The sequence below is a fragment of the Bos taurus genome, chromosome 23, assembly GCF_002263795.3.
Source record: "Bos taurus isolate L1 Dominette 01449 registration number 42190680 breed Hereford chromosome 23, ARS-UCD2.0, whole genome shotgun sequence".
Lineage (NCBI taxonomy): Eukaryota > Metazoa > Chordata > Mammalia > Artiodactyla > Bovidae > Bos > Bos taurus.
The window spans coordinates 50,817,476-50,833,534 of record NC_037350.1 but is presented as its reverse complement, the minus strand read 5'-3'; the positions used below and the strand labels follow the sequence as shown (position 1 = coordinate 50,833,534).

General features: G+C 52.8%; 1 protein-coding gene across 3 annotated transcripts; it reads right to left on the bottom strand.

Moving 5' to 3' along the window:
- Positions 1–3,703: 3,703 nt before the first annotated feature.
- On the bottom strand, positions 3,704–12,820 carry SERPINB1 (serpin family B member 1). Of its 3 annotated transcripts, none has more exons than XM_024983469.2 (7): positions 11,998–12,820; positions 11,588–11,762; positions 8,869–9,003; positions 8,210–8,327; positions 6,782–6,924; positions 6,531–6,698; positions 3,704–4,968 (listed from the first exon to the last, which is right to left on the bottom strand). In XM_024983469.2, the coding sequence occupies exons 1-7, from the start codon at positions 12,087–12,089 to the stop codon at positions 4,567–4,569; spliced, it is 1,233 nt and encodes a 410-aa protein (XP_024839237.1). In that variant the 5' UTR covers positions 12,090–12,820; the 3' UTR covers positions 3,704–4,566.
- Positions 12,821–16,059: the final 3,239 nt, after the last annotated feature.

Here is a 16,059-nt window from a genome sequence, read left to right as displayed (position 1 = left end):
TGTGGTCTTCAGAAGGCTGAGAGATCACTGTTTCTTGCTGTGAGTGTTGAATACACGGGTGAGTTCACTTTGTGGAACATGTTTGAGCTACCCTACTTACAGGCGTGGAAGGTACCGTGTAAACACTGGTTGATGCCTCAAAAATGGCATTTATCAAAATACAGACTTTTTTAATGTGTTTATGAGCTTTCTGAAGTCAAATAAATGTGATCCCTAGTTAGGAAAATTGATGGCTGCGATGATGGAACGAGCAAACGTCATCCAAGGCAATAGAGAGAACAGAGTGGACCGCGTGGGCAGTCAGGTCCCGGAATTCCCGGAGCCCGAGCCGGGGACGCCTCGGCTGCCTCGCCCTTGCCTCAGCTCTCACGCTCTGCTCTGCTGACTCCTTGGGGGTGACTGTCTCCTCAGTGGACATTACTGTCCACTTGAGTTAACTCACTTGTGGAGTAAATATATTTTAATTAAAAATACCCACAATGATGAAAAAGCATCAATTTTTGAAAATTAGTTCAGCAAGCAACAGCAGCAAATAGTGTAGGACATAAAATACAGTAAGAATTAATGAGTTAAAAAGCCACGAACGGGAATTCCGTGGCAATCTAGTGGTTAGGACTCCACGCTTCCACTGCAGCGGTACGGCCTCATCCCTGGTAGGTCCCACAAGCCTGGAGGGGCTGCCAAAAGATTCCACCAGAGTCCTTACCTTTTGATATAGTGAGGTCATAGGAGAGCAATTGAAAATTTTAAGCATCTGCTGTTTTGCCTTGATAAACAGCTGGGTTTACTTTAAAAAGGGAAAGTTGTTACACAAATTCCTGAATATTTTTTACCAATTTTTACCCCATTTCCTAATGTATCAAACTTTGCACAGAACACTGAATTTGCAATGCATTTATTCTTTGAAAACTGACTTTTTAAAATATTGTGCAATAATAAAACATTGACACTTCTAATTTACAGGAAACTTTTATGTATCTGCTGAAGCAAAGATCTTACTACCAGGATTTGTTGTAACAGACATTTGCAAAACACAGGAAGGGCTCGTGCAAGAACTTCAGGAACACCTCCTTGAGGAACTCTCTCTTGCTGTGCAGGCTGGCTGTTCGCGGTCTCCCCGTGAGCTGGAAACTCACCTTTGTTCCTCGACTCCGTGAGACGGCACACCACACCTCACCTGTTGGCAGAGACTGGTTTCCTCATTCCACAGGGCTCTGCCATACCCTGTGGCAGGGCTGCGGTCACACAAGCCACCAACTGTTTTTTCAGGTCGGAAAGTATCCGGTGTCACAATTCCGTGCATGTAATTTGAACCCCAAGAGGTTAGATGAAGAAATGCTTTTCCACTTTATAACCCGTATGTGTCTCGGAGCCATCCACTTTCCGAGGTCAAAGTATGAGATCCTTCGGAAGTCCTGGGAGGTTTCTGAACTGACAGATGCATCCTCTGGCATCCTTGTGTGCAGAGATCTCGGCTCTTAGCAGTGACCCGGGAGGGGCTGGGGCACTGGAGCTGTGCCTTGGAGATGTGATAGCTCGGCAGGTCCCGCCGCAGGGCCGTCCACCCACTCTTCCCAGGCAACCCCAGGTTATATGCTGCGTCTCAAACGTGAGCATGTTTGAGATTGCAAAGTTATTGAAGATTTCCTTTAAACTGGCTGAGCTTCACAGCTGAGCGAGAAAACACAGTACTACCAGTGAAGGGCGAGCATCTCTTCCAAAAGCTTCGAGTGCACTCAAATCCCCCTGGGCAGTTCTTGGTGACGCATCAGGAGGACGTCTACTCGAAGGCCCCAGGCAGCTTCCTCCCTCCCGTCTGCAGCCTGAAGACCAGACTGCTCACCTTAGAGTACAAACATCGCATGTGGAGCACCATGCCTGGCCCCATGTGGGACTTGGAATCTGGAAACTGACGTATCTGTTTGAAATCATGTTGAATGTCAGCTCTTTAAACATGATTCTGCCCTAGACAGGGCTTCCCAGGTGGCTCAGCAGGAAAGAATCTGCCTGCAATGCAGGAGACACGGGCTCAATCCCTGGGTTGGGAAGATCCCTTGGAGGAGGAAATGGCAACCCACTCCAGTATTCTTGCCTGAGAAATCCCATGGACAGAAGAAGCTGGCGAGCCTACAGTCCATGGGGTTGCAAGAGTCGGTCACCACTTGGCAACGAAACCACCGACCACCACTGCCCAGACTCTTTTTTTTCCCCCTTCTTTTCCTCTGAAGTGTCTTCTTACTGACTTCTCTGGGTTTTTTATCTTCCCTTTTGCATTTTTTCCATCCTTTTGTCTTTCTGGATTACATTTTTCTTTCTGAAAGAAGTTGTGGATAATTTTTCCTGATCTGACCATAGTTTCTCTCTCTTGCCATCTGTAATTTGCTAATAAATCTTATCTATTACATACTTCATTCTTAACTGTGTTTTTTGAGCGCTAGAATTTCTGTCTCATTTTTGAGACTGATTTAAGCTTCCAGTTATCCGCTGAAATGTTTACCCTTGTCTTGTCTTGCTGATCAGGGATGACAGTGTTGTTTTGTGATTTGTGTGTGATGGTTCTAATAGCGGGAGCCTCAGGACCTGCGCTTCTATCCTCTGTGTCTCTGTGTGCTGGTTTATGTTGTCATGGCTCAGGAGGGTGTCTTCAGGACAGACCAGGTGGCACCCATCCAGTTACTTTCGATCGGATACTGGATGTTGTATAAGAAAAGCTGCTTATAAAAAGTCATTTGAAATTTATGGGTAATCTTTCTGCCTCTGGGTTGTAGCAAACCAGGATGAATAACCCCATTATAGGGCCTGGAATTTTCCAGGCTGTCTGACGACTTCAGCAGGGCTGCATTCTGCAATGGCTCGCTCATACCTTAGGGTGGCGGGAGGTTGAAAGGGGCCCTCACTCTTGATGGGTCCAAGCACAGCCTCCCTAGCCTAGCACAGTGCCAAAACCCCCACGTCACTCCTCACAGATCTGTTCTGGGTTGGGAGATGCCCCAGCCCCTGCTGGGTCTCGGGCCCAGTGTTTCTCCACGATCAAGTCAACCTTCCCCCGAGGGGCTGCCATGTATTTTTTTGGTTTTCCAGTTGGTCTCCAGACGTTTCTGGGTTATCTCACTCATCATCATGAGAGGTGGACGTTGTCCACATCAAATATGAACCGGGGGACTTCCCTGGTGGCCCAGTGGTTGGGACGCCACACTCTCACTGCCAGGGCCACAAGGGCACGGTTCCGTCCCTGGTGGCTACGGGCAGCGAGACCAGAAAAAAAAAAAGAATCAGATCTAGTCCCTGCTCTCGTATCTCCTAGTTGTTCTGACTTCAACAGCTGATGGTAGTCCAGGGGCCTGTTCCCTCAAACACAGAAAGGGAGGATTTGAGCAGAGCTGCTTGGGCCCACGTAACTCGATCCACACGACCTACTCTAAATCGCTGAGTGGATGTTGGACTGAGGAGCAAAGAGGGACAGACCGCTGCGGCTGTCCTCCTGGCCCCTGTAGCCACGAGGCCTTGGATGGCAGGCGCTAGGGAGAACCGTGAGAAAGGAGGAGAAGCGCCTGCCAACGTGAGGCCTGCTGCGATTCTGTTGCTGTCCTGTGCAGTCACTCCGTATCAGCCAGATGTAAGCACAGGTCCGGCCAAGAACCCGCTTCTGCAGTCTTGGCTTGCCCGAGATCAGGGAGAAATAAGAGGACTGAGGTCAGTCTGGTTTGCACGATCTGAGGAAACTTTATTAACCAACCCACCAGCTTCACGAGAGCAAGAAGCAGCAATTCAAGGCACATTCCAAGAAGAACATTGACAAAGGTTGACATCCATCAAATAGCACCCGGCCACCGTCTTCCTCCACAGCCTTGCATAAAGCTGTCCTGTGACCATAAAAACGTGTGCCAGATGATGGACATCAAGAGCCTTCATCAGAAAACATGGGAGAAGGCAGTGAGCAGTGAGATCCTGTTGCCATTTCTTGGCTTCTTTCCTGACAAGACATCTACTGCCTGACTCCTTGTGCCCCTCATAGCACGCATCCGGAGGAGCGAGGGAGAACAGACAAGGGGGAGCGTGGGTTACGGCCAGGTCGGAGGGCTGGACACAGGGTCAGAGACCTCACCAAGGCAAGGCTGTCTCATAACCCTGGCCCTCAATGGGGGCGCTAGCCTGTATTTCAACTGAGTATCTGTTGTGCCTCCCCTCAGCTATCAGGACATCTCTCTACTGCGGCTTCCAAAAGTCTATCTCTAAAAACAGTTGACGGCGTGACCACTGTCCCCCCCAGCTCTCAGGAAAGTATAGCAACTACCTAGACTGCTACATTGTCAAGGATCTACACATATGATTTTTCTATTTTTTTAACTCAGTGCATTCAAGAGAAATCACGGGATTTTTTTCAGTATAAAAAAAGAAGAAGAGATACCCATGCCAAGTGTGAACAGCCAACAGAGCTGAGCTTACAAAGGAGATTAAAGATTCATTATCGAATAGTACTTTATGGGTAAAGGTACATGCGAATGGTCCCCATCTAAAGGGCAGGCAAAGAGCTTAGGCTTGACCTTGCATTAACGTCTCTAGCTTCTATGGGGAGGAAAGCCTGCCTAGAAACAGGATGTTCGAGGAGGGCTTGTGCCGGATGAAGAAGATGAAAGGGTGGTCGGCAACGAACTCCTCCTCCGGCACGAGCATGGCGAACTCGGCGATGGCCCCCGTGGCGGCTGCCGCCTCCGTGCCCTCCTCGTTCACGTCCACGACGGACTTATGGACCACCTTGGATATGAAGAGGTCCTTGGCCCCCGACATGCCAGACAGGTCTGCCTTGCTGCTGAAGAGATCCCGCACACCCAGGCGGGCCAGGGGCTCCTGGAGGTCGTAACTCTCCTCCAGCTTGAACCTGGGCAGCTGGACCCTGACCTCAAGGAGGTCTAGGCTCTCGGGTCGGGTCCACTCCCGCAGCTTCTCCAGAGTCAGCTGTTGCTCAATCTGGAACAGAATGGGCGAAAAGAAGAGCTGAAACCATTCTATGGAAGTCAGTCAATAAGGCATTCCTTAGATGAACGGACCCTCCTACCCACTGCTCACTGGTTTCCTTCATGTTTGCACCAAAACAGGTCCCACTCGGGGACTTCACGCCTTTCTGGCTGCTGGTGAGAATACACAGAACCGTGTTCCCAGGCACCAAGGCCCCGTACGGAGACAAGGCCCGGGAACCACCCGCCCTTACCCAGGACTGCTGGTGAGAATACACAGAACCGTGTTCCCGGGCACCAAGGCCCCCGTACGGAGACAAGGCCCGGGATGCTGGTGAGAATACACAGAACCGTGTTCCCAGGCACCAAGGCCCCGTACGGAGACAAGGCCCGGGAACCACCCACCCTCACCCAGGACTGCTGGTGAGAATACACAGAACCGTGTTCCCGGGCACCAAGGCCCCCGTATGGAGACAAGGCCCGGGATGCTGGTGAGAATACACAGAACCGTGTTCCCAGGCACCAAGGCCCCATACGGAGACAAGGCCCGGGAACCACCCACCCTCACCCAGGACTGCTGGTGAGAATACACAGAACCGTGTTCCCAGGCACCAAGGCCCCGTACGGAGACAAGGTCCCGGAACCACCCGCCCTCACCCAGGACTGACTGAGCCTCTGCCACGCTGGACCACTGCCACCATGGCTGTCACCACCCTAACTGACCGAGTGACACGGGGTAATTTTTAAAGCTTTCTTCTATGTCTTCTATTTATCTGAGTCCCAGTGGTCGCTGTGGTTATCCGCAAACCTCCCACAGCTGAAGTTGTCCTGATAGACATAGCTCATGAAGCTGAAGCTCCAATACTTAGGCCACCTGATGCAAAGAGCCGACTTATTGGAAGAGACCCTGACGCTGGGAAGATTGAGGGCGGGAGGAGAAGGGGACGACAGAGGATGAGATGGTTGGATGGCATCACCGACTTGACGGACATGAGTTTGAGCAAGCTCTGGGAGACAGTGAAGGCCAGGGAAGCCTGGTGTGCTGCAGTCCACTGGGTCGCACAGAGTCGGACACAACTTATTGACTGAACAACAACAAGCAGCACACTGGTAAAACCAGAGACGGACCGAGTCCCTCATCTAAAGTGGGGAAACCGTAGCACACGCTCGAGCCCTGCTCCAGGTGCCGGACCGCCCCGCAGAGAACACCGGGCGCACAGGGTGAGCTGCGTGAGCCCAGCTCCTGCGGCCGCCCTGTTACTGCTGCTCCACTGGGACAGAGCCACGCCGCACTGCCCTGCTGATGCTGCTAATCCCGGACTGTCCCTGTTACAGTCAGGAAGGGACAACCATGCAAATACAGCTGAGAGCAGGAACAGCCAGGTTCTAACGCATGCTGTAGCTGCAGACGGCTAATACCAGACCCCGCCCAACAGGAAGTTTAGTCAGGAGGGGAAGGGCAAAGCACCCAACAGGGCAGACACACGGAAGAAAAACTGCCGTCTTCACACTCCTGCCTCTTCCACACACACACACACACACAGTCCGGGCACCACGCGGGGAGTGGGGCCGCACCTTCTTCAGCCCCGTGGCCTCGTCCTGGATGTCGTCCGGCAGCAGGATGACCATGCTGAGGTCCTTGCCCTCGTAGGGCAGCTCCAGCACCCGGCACTTAAGGTCCTTGATGTAGCCGAAGGGAAACTTCTTCTTCTGATACATCATCTTCACCGTTTTCGTTTCTTTCTGAACAATCAGACCACAGATCGCCCATCATTATCCGCGTGGCTTCGGAGCACAGAGTCATCCAGACAGCCATCCGGCCTCACCTTATTCAGTCTGAAAGGCGCATCCTTGGTGGCCTCCACCATGAACTTCTCCTGCCACTTCCCTTTGAAATAGATGGCGTTCACCAGCACCAGCTTCGTCAAGCTGTCAACCATACCTGAGGCCAACAGCTCCGGAATTTTCCCTAAAAAGACAAACTTAGCTTTTTAAAAACCCACCTATCAGAATTCCAAATTTGAAGGGACCTTTGATCAGCACTAGGCTTCCCTCATAGCTCAGTTGGTAAAGAATCTGCCTGCAGTGCAAGAGACTGGGGTTCAATCCGTGGGTTGGGAACGACCCACAGAGAAGGAAATGGCAACCCACTCCAATATGCTTGCCTGGAAAATTCCATGGACGGAGGAGCCTGGTGGGCAGCAATCCATGGAGTCACAAAGAGTCGGGCACGACTGAGCGACTAACACACTTGATTAGCACTGAAATGCAATTCAAACGCTTCCTTCTACCCAAAGTCCTGTCACATGGCACTACGCTAAGGCCCCGGGGTGCTCCCACTGGAAATGAACCGGCTCGGAAGGACTTCCCTGTTGGTTGGGTGGCTAAGAATCTGCTTTCCTTGCATCCCTGGTTGGGGAACTAGGATCCCACAAGTCTCAGAGCAGCTAAGCCCACACACCACACCTGGAGAGCGCACGCCACAATTAAGACCAGACAACTCGAGGGCGGATGAGGGGAAACACAAACTACCCCCGGGGGGGGCGATGCTTCGAAACAAGGTATTGGGTTAAAGGGCTAAAAACAGGAAAAATCTCCTTTTCTGGGATGTATGATAATCAGCAGGCCTCATTTGGAGACAGGCCATTCTTTATAAGGAAAGGAAAATTTTCTTAACCAAAGTGTTTCTAGTCACTAAGAAGTAAATTGCTTCTTCAAATCATCCAAGTGGTCGCCTAACTCCCACCAGGAAGCTTTTAACAGACGTCTAAGAGGTAGGACAGCTCCTCCGCGGACACATGGCCCACTCGTGGTGCGTGTGGCTGTGACGGCCGCTGTGGGTGTGGAAGGGACAGGTGTCCTGTGGGTGCCTTGACCATTCCGTGACTACGACAGGGACACGAACGAGAGACGCAGCCTGACTCCTTAGATGAGGTGTTGGCGGAAACACTCCTGGCCACAGCGGCTTGTAGACATTGGATCACGAGGTTTTCATCCATTTATTCTACAGTCGATGTTAGTTTCAACTTTTAAGCGCAGTTTGGGGAGCTTACAGGGAAGAAGCTGCAGCATCTTCAGTTACACCATGTTTACATCTCCACTTGGAGAGATTCCTGAGTTTGAAAGCTGACCGGCCTGGGCAGGGGTGGACCCCAGGGTCAGGCCAAGAGGCGAGGGAGGGGAGGGTCCCCGCAGGGGGAGGCGGGCGGAGGGAAGGAAGGGCCCGGCGGACGGCCAGCGCCGCCCTCGCTCACCTCCCGTCTGCTCTTTGACCCACGCGTTTATGGTCTTCCTCGCATCCTCGGGGGCCCGCAGAAAATCCACACTGGCCAGCTCAGCACTGTACATTTCCTGCGTTGAAGCTAAGAACTCCTGTTTAAGAAAAGAAACAGGAGGTATCGTGAGTAAGTCCTTCTCCATACAGAGGTGGTTCTCCAAAATCCTTAAAAGCAACAGGAATAATCCCCAAAGGCATATTTCATGGTAACAACAAAAATTCTAGCTCTTGTACTTTTTTTTTACTCTGGTGAAAAACACGTAGCATTGACTTGACCATCCTAACCACTCTTACGAGTGTAGCCCAGTAGTTTTGGTGTTGCACGAAATTTACCGATTCTTTTCTATTCTCTGACTAACACTGTCATAAACGAGCAAACACTGGCTGTACTTGGACATGAATGACGGGCTTCACTCTGGATTTCTCTAGTAGAGCAGCCAGGGCTGACCTTTTCACTGTGGAGATGAGAAAACGAAATCACATCCGCCGAGGCGAATGCTGTTGGTTATGTTTTCATTCTGGATTATTTTTCTGAATGTTTATAAAAATTAAAACTGGTTTGCGTGACTTGATTGTGCTGGGCAAAAAGTCTGCATTGTCTTTCGAGTTTGAGAAAACGAAGAGCAAAGCACTCACAGGCAGGAAATCGTAACTCTTCTCTCCGAATAACCTGTTGGCGAGTTTCAGAGTGTACGGAGCACCACACTTGTTGATATCAGCATTCAGACTCTGAAATCCCGAATGAATCTCAACTCCTTCGAAATGCAGAGCCTAAAATAAAGGAAATATTCTTTCTATAACCATGGATTTTGAAATTATAACCCGGTTCCTTGGAATTTGCTTCCATCAAATTAATATGTTTTAGTACTAATTATTGATCAGCAAAATCCAAAATGTATTCGCTTTGTGAAACATAGTAAGTATATTGAAAGCTGCCCTTCAGCATCACTTTTTGATATAATTACAGTTGCACAAATATGAGTGGTTACTAAACTAGACATGTATACAAGCCTGCTTCCCCCAATCATAAATGGCATGTCCATATTTGTACAAGTAGACTTCTCCTGAGAGTTCTCAGAAATAAACAGTAGATACAAGAATCATCAGCTATGCAAGAACACAAAGGTAGTAGAGACTGAGAGGTTTGTTATTGCCTTGCCAGCGTCAGTAACTCACTTGCTTAAAAACAATTTCATTAAACTTAACACTGGACAAAGTTTAACTCTCCACATATCAGTTATACCAAGAGCCACTTTATGGTTTTATGCGGCCTGGGCTGGTTCCTTCTTTCAGGGCACAAAGAGCAAAGCTCTACCGTGTGCAAAGGCCGGTCTCTCCCTGACACGTGGAGCGTGTGTGTGGGCTCTGTGATCCGTCTCCTCAGGGAAACGGGGTAAGAACCTAAGACTGCTCTTCACTGAGGTTGTGAAGTTCCTGGAAAACCTCAAAACAGAAGCTCAGATTACCTTGCAGGGGCAACTAACAGTTACTAGTACCAGGGTTTTTTTCTTTCTTTTTTTTTTAAGTAGATTTTTGAAAACTTTCAAATGCTTCTGTATCTACAGTGATGAAAACCGTTGGTTTTCCATCAAGTACAAACACTTGTACTTGTTGCAGCTGCAACAGGCTGGTGAACCTGAATCTGGGCTGGACCTTCCCTGGCTCTAGGTGCAGCGTGACCAGTGGCCTGGACATTAGAAAGACCTTCGCGGACGCCCTTTCTTTCGAGGAAAGCCAGAGTTCCCCACTCAGAATAAAGCAGGCCCAGCACACGGGTGCCCTCCGCACCCCCCAAGGACAGGCGGAGTCTCCGAGTCGCCTTCCCGTCTCCCTGAAGGGCCCTCCTGCTCACACAGGACACGCCTGGGCCAGGCCCAGGAGCACAGGGCCGGACACAAGACCCCGCAGGCGCTGCTGGAGGGAGGAGCCGGCATCACAGGCAAAGCAGAAAGCAGACGGTCCTGGGGGAGGAGGTGCCTGTGAGAGCCAGCAGGTGATGCTGGGGCAGAAGCAGCAGGCGGCAGGGCGGCCAGTCTTCTCACTGCTCTGTCCTCAGCCCGGGGGAGACACCGTGGTCACACAGGCGGGTGTCCCAGGGCGAGGCTGACCCATTGCACTTCGCACGAGCTGACCCCTGTGATTTCCCCAAATGTGGGAGACTCCACTGGGCTTCCCCAGTAGCTCAGGTGGTAAAGAATCTGCCTGCAATGCAGAAGACCTGGATTCGATCCCTGGGTCAGGAAGATCCCCTGGAGGAGGAAATGGCAACCCACTCCAGTATTCTTGCCTGGAGGATCCCCTTGGACAGAGGAGCCTGGTGGGCTACAGCCCATGGGGTCACAAAGAGTCAGACACGACTGAGCGACTAACACTCCACACTTCACACTTGCTCAGCCCAACCAAAAACACTGTCTGTCTCATGCATGCATCCATGCGAGGTTGCTTAAGTCCTGTCTGACTCTGTGACTCTATGGGCTCCAGGCAAGAATAGTGGAGTGAGCTGCCATTTCCTCCTCAAGGGGATCTTCCCGACCCAAGGACTGAATCTGAGGCTGTGACACCTCCTGCATCGGCAGGCGGGTTCTTTACAACTAGAGCCACCCCATCGAAGGTGCTCAGAAGAGACTGGATCATAAAGACAGCCTGCATCCAAGTGGATTTTCCCTGGGGCTTTTTCTGGAAGTCTGAACTCATGAAGTGTAACGTATAACGTGACACACAACACTGAACACTGAGACACAGTTCTACAGACGCACTGTGCACGCATGCCTGCTAAGTCGCTTCAGTCTTGTCCGACTCTTTGTGACCCCGTGGCCTGCAGCCCCCCAGGCTCCTCTGTCCATGGGATTCTCCAGGCAAGGATACTGGAGTGGGCTACCATGCCCTCCTCCAGGGGGATCTTTCAGGCCCAGGGATTGAAACCGAGTCTGCCTGAGTTTCCTGCATTCCAGGCAGATTCTTGACCACTGAGCCATCTGGAAAGCCCACAAATGCACTGCAAGAGCTCAGAGGTACAGCCTTTGATCCCGGCTGAGGCAATGGCACCCCACTACAGTACTCCTGCCTGGAAAATCCCATGGATGGAGGAGCCTGGTAGGCTGCAGTCCATGGGGTTGCTAAGAGTCAGACACGACTGAGAGACTTCACTTTCACTTTTCACTTTCATGCACTGGAGAAGGAAATGGCAACCCACTCCAGTGTTCTGGCCTGGAGAATCCCAGGGACAGGGGAGCCTGGTGGGCTGCCGTCTATGGGGTCGCACAGACTCGGACACGACTGAAGCGACTTAGCAGCAGCAGCAGCAGCGGCAGGGCTCAGCGGGGAAAGCAGACTATTCTGGCTAGTTTCTGCTGACCTTGGACATTTGCGCCGCGGTGTCGCCTCTGGCCCCCAGAAAGACCATGGCCAGCGCTGATGAGATGCTGAAGGGGGAGATGAAGATGTTTCCGGCAGGATTGTGCTCGGTCAGGGTGAGGAACAGGTCCACGGCGAAGCGGGTGTTCGCTGCGCTCAGCTGCTCCATGGTGAGGCTGCAACGCAGAGCAGAGCCTGAGCCGCCAACGGCACACAAGTGAATCAGCAAGGTCACCCCCGTCTCCTCTCAGCTTGGGCCACCCCCCCCTTAAGTTCACTGGAACTTGCACGTTCTCCTTCTCTTTCTAGGAGGGCAAGAACCCGCAGGCATAGATGTGAGAGCCTGGGGAGACTGGCCAAGGACTCAGCACTGACATGGCATCCAAGTTTCCCATAGAAAATCAGAGCAACCTGCCAACCAATGAAGCAAATTCCAGCAAGGAGACAGGATGACCCTCGTTTTGGGGTTCACTGTCCGATGTCTGGAGAGGTCTTGTCCCCATTCTCGCAGGATATGAGAGCTCGGAAACCCAACACAGGCCCCGAAGCAGGTCGAGCGGCTGGACAGGGAGAAGGTGACCAGAAACCCTGTCCCTCCCGCGGGCAGCGGGGTCTGCGGGTGCAGCAGCTGGCCCTGGCCCATCAGCTGGCCCCTGTCCCCGCCCGGCCTCGCTCTCAGCCCCACACTCGGGCGAGGAAGGGGATCGGCCGGAGGCTGCCCCGCATGCCAGTCACAGCTGAATTATTACTGTCGCTGACAAATCGCCTCCTGCACCTCCAGCAGCAGGAAAGAGGAAGGAGGAGCGGCTTGGCCTGGGCCGGACCGCGCAAACAGCTCGGGAGGAGGGGGAGAAGGGCTGGGTTCCGCCTTCGGGCCGGCGGCGGCCTAGAAAGACCGGACGCGGCGCGGGGACCCCGGGGCGGGCGCACGGCGGGGCGGGGTGACCGCCGCACAGGAGACTCCGCGGGGCGCGGGCCAAGGGACTGGGTGACCATCGGACAAGGAGTTTCCGCGGGGCGCACGGCGGGCCGGGGTGACCGCCGCACAGGGGGCCCCGCGGGGCGCAGGGCAGGGGGCGGGGTGACCGCCGGACACGGGGATTCCGAGGGGCGCACAGCGGGCCGGGGTGACCGCCAGATGCCGGACCCCGCGGGGCGCGAGCGGACCCGAGCCTGTCCCGCCCGCCCAGCTCCCTGCCCAGCCTTACCCGCTGCTGGGCTGCCTGGGCGGGGCGGGGTCTGGGACAGGCCGGGCGCGGCCCTTATAGCGGCAGAAGGGGGCGGCGCAGGCGGTGAGGGCGGGACGCCCTGCCCCCTGACTCACCTCCCAGGAGCCGGAGCAGGGCGGTGCATCCGGCGGTGAGCCGCGTGCGCGCAGCGCCCTCCTGGGGATCAGCACCCCTGAGTTCCAGGCAAACTCAGGTCTCCGTCAAGGGCCTGTCATCTCTGTCAAGATGAGCTGTTTCTTACTAAGGTGTGAATGACTGAGACGCCGATGCATCACCTTTCAGAGGCCAAACCAGCCTCTTTGAAGTCTCATCTGTACACTCCAGCCTCTCCGGTTATGGGGTGCGGGAGTGGTGGTGGTGGTGGTGGTGAGGAGGGGCCCTCAGGGTGAGAGGAAATAGAATCAGTTCCAAGCAACATCACCCAGGTCCCTGGCTCAGGTGTCCAGTGAATTCAGCCCAAAGACTCCCCTGGCAACTGACAACCCCACCAGGCTGGGTCAACTCATATAACTGCTCACACACCATGAGACCGCCCATTCGTGTGAATAAAGTATTTCTTACCCATTACCCAATACTGAAATGCACACTGGCCAGTTTTCCCCTATACAGACTGTTAGAGTGACTATGAGTGGAGAATAAAAGCAGGAACTCTTTCTGTAAGTTCCTTTTGGTTTTTCCCACTTTAAATGCCTGGCTGTGCAATTTCACCAAATCTGATACTTGGGATGGACAGGGAGGCCTGGCATGCTGTGGTTCATGGGGTCACAGAGTCGGACATGACTGAGCAACTGAACTGATCTGATACTTGAGAGTATGTAATAATTCTGCATCTTGAAACTTCCTCCTTGCTGTTTTACAAATCTCAACATGAAAAGGGAACAAAGGAAAAATCTTATTTTTAAAGTAATATAAATAAAGCAGTGTAAATGAGTTTGTAGGTTTTGTTTTTACTCTGCAAATTTGTTTATAAGAAAAGAGGCAAAAGAAAACCCAGTAATAAGAGATAAAAATACTTTTCATTATTTAACCAAAACAAAACACTAAGACTTTAATAACTAAGATTGAAGAATGTTTCATAGCCCATTGGAATAAAGAAACTGGCATTTATTGAAAGTCAGTCATAGTTAAAACCAGTGGTTTGTTAAAATCAGTAACCTCTGCACTGTCTCTCACAGAACCAAAGACCCCTCATCAGCTTCTAGCAAGAGGTCTTTGTGGGTAAGGAAGTCAAGAGTAAGAGGTTGTGCTGAAAAGCTGTTAAATTAAAATCCCAGACACATAAACCAAGGAAAAACAGGTTCTGAACTTGCTGGTTTTTCCCTCTGACGTTTTGTATTTGTGCTCACATGAAGTTAGTAGTCTGAGTCAAATATGACATGAAGTGAAGAGAAGTGTAAGTCCCTCAGATGTGTCTGACTTCTGAGACCCCATGGACCATACAGTCCATGGTATTCTCCAGGCCAGAATACTGGAATGGGTAGTGTTTCCCTTCACCAGGGGATCTTCCTGACCCAGGACTCGAACTAGGGTCTTCTGCATTGCAGGCAAATTCTTTACCAACTGAGCTATCAGGGAGGCCGTAATATGACATCCGGAGAAGGCGATGGCACCCCACTCCAGTACTCCTGCCTGGAAAATCCCATGGAGGGAGGAGCCTGGAAGGCTGCAGTCCATGGGGTCACTGAGGGTCAGACGACAGAGCAACTTCAGTTTCACTTTTCACCTTCATGCACTGGAGAAGGAAATGGCAACCCACTCCAGTGTTCTTGCCTGGAGAATCCCAGGGACAGGGGAGCCTGGTGGGCTGCTGTCTATGGGGTCACACAGAGTTGGACACGACTAAAGTGACTTAGCAGCAGCAGCAGCAGCAATATGACATCCCTACATACTCTGTACCAGGCGCAGACAGGGCTTTACACCCCAGTCATCCATCAGTCTGTGGGCTGCACATGGCCCGAGGCACTTGCGGGCTTGAGTGTCAATGGCCCGGTTCCAAGTTACCCCAGAGATCCTGGGACATGAGTGATGGCCGGTCTGGTGCAGTGTTTGGCGAGTCTGCTGAGCTCCGAGGTGCGGTACCCTGGCTGGAGCAGCGATCTCGTCCCCAGGACAGACCCAACGAAGTGCTTGTGAGAGTGAGCGCCTTGAGACGTGTACCGGCGTGTTCATTAGCAGCAGGATCTGAGTCAGGCCCAAGCAGAAGGATGGGGAAACCGTACAGCAGAACCACGTAAGAGCAGAGACAAATACACCAGGCAATGCGCAGGGTCGTGGCGCGCGGCAGTGCAGGCTGAGCTCGGAAATAGGCGGAAGCGGTCGGTGGTGTCAGAGGTCGGGAGGGGCGGAGACCCTCCCGGAGGAAGGTGGATGCTCTGACCACGTTCTCCTATTTTCTGTCTCCTTGACACCCAGGCATTTGGGGCCTGGATCCTGAAGAGCCTGCGAGCCCAGGGCAGGCGGGTTCCCGGAGGCGGGAAACGATCCTCTCGTAAGGGCACCTTTGGCACATGGACCCAGGAGCTCGGTGACCACACTGTCGACTCTCTCCTTTATCAAACCCACACTGGCCCTAACGCGCCCCAACCCCAGGCAGCTAGAGAGAGTTGTAGGGACCCCTCCTTAGATCCCTGGAGGGCCTGAGCCCTCTCCAGCACAAGCTCACTTAGTGCACCCAGCCTGTCCGACCCATCCCTTCTTACGTACGAGAGCCCGGCTAAGGGCTGGGAGCAGCCACTTGTGCCCGCTCCTCCTCTGCCCCCCGCCCACCTGGGTGCTCCCCAGGCCCCCGGGACGCAGCATCCCTTGCCTCCTGCGCTGGGGGCCCTGTGCCTACACTCCTCCCGCGAGGCGCTTCCGTCCACGTCAGCTTCTCTGGCTGCCGGTGAGAAGAAACCCCGTTCACTCTCAGCACAAGCCGGGTGGGCGGGAGCAGCACGGGTGGGGCGGGGCCTTCTGGGGTGCCGGCAGCTTCCCTCCGGTGGTTACACAGTGTGTGGATTTTGTGATAACGTATTGAGTTGTAGGCATACATCGTGTACTTTTCTGCGTGTATGTTGTACTTCAACAGAAATTACTATAAAGTAGCAGCAAAGCATATTAAATGTTGGTAATCGTTTCTGCCTTTGCTGCCCCCTAGGCTCAGCCAGGATTAATCAGCTTGAAGCTGGTCGGAGCCCCTTTCCCCCCAGCACGTCCACCCCCTTAATTGCACTGGGTGTGCCCAAGGGTCGGGGAGGAGCTGGTG

Excerpts from the sequence above, each read along its gene's own strand:
- SERPINB1 (XM_024983469.2), bottom strand. The coding sequence starts at position 12,089 with ATGGGGACAAGACCTCTCCAGACATCGGACAGTGAACCCCAAAACGAG. Across the intron at positions 9,004-11,587 it reads CCGCGGCGCAAATGTCCAAG|GCTCTGCATTTCGAAGGAGT; the intron begins GTCAGCAGAAAC and ends CCTTTATTTTAG. Across the intron at positions 6,699-6,781 it reads CGCCTTTCAGACTGAATAAG|AAAGAAACGAAAACGGTGAA; the intron begins GTGAGGCCGGAT and ends CTGATTGTTCAG.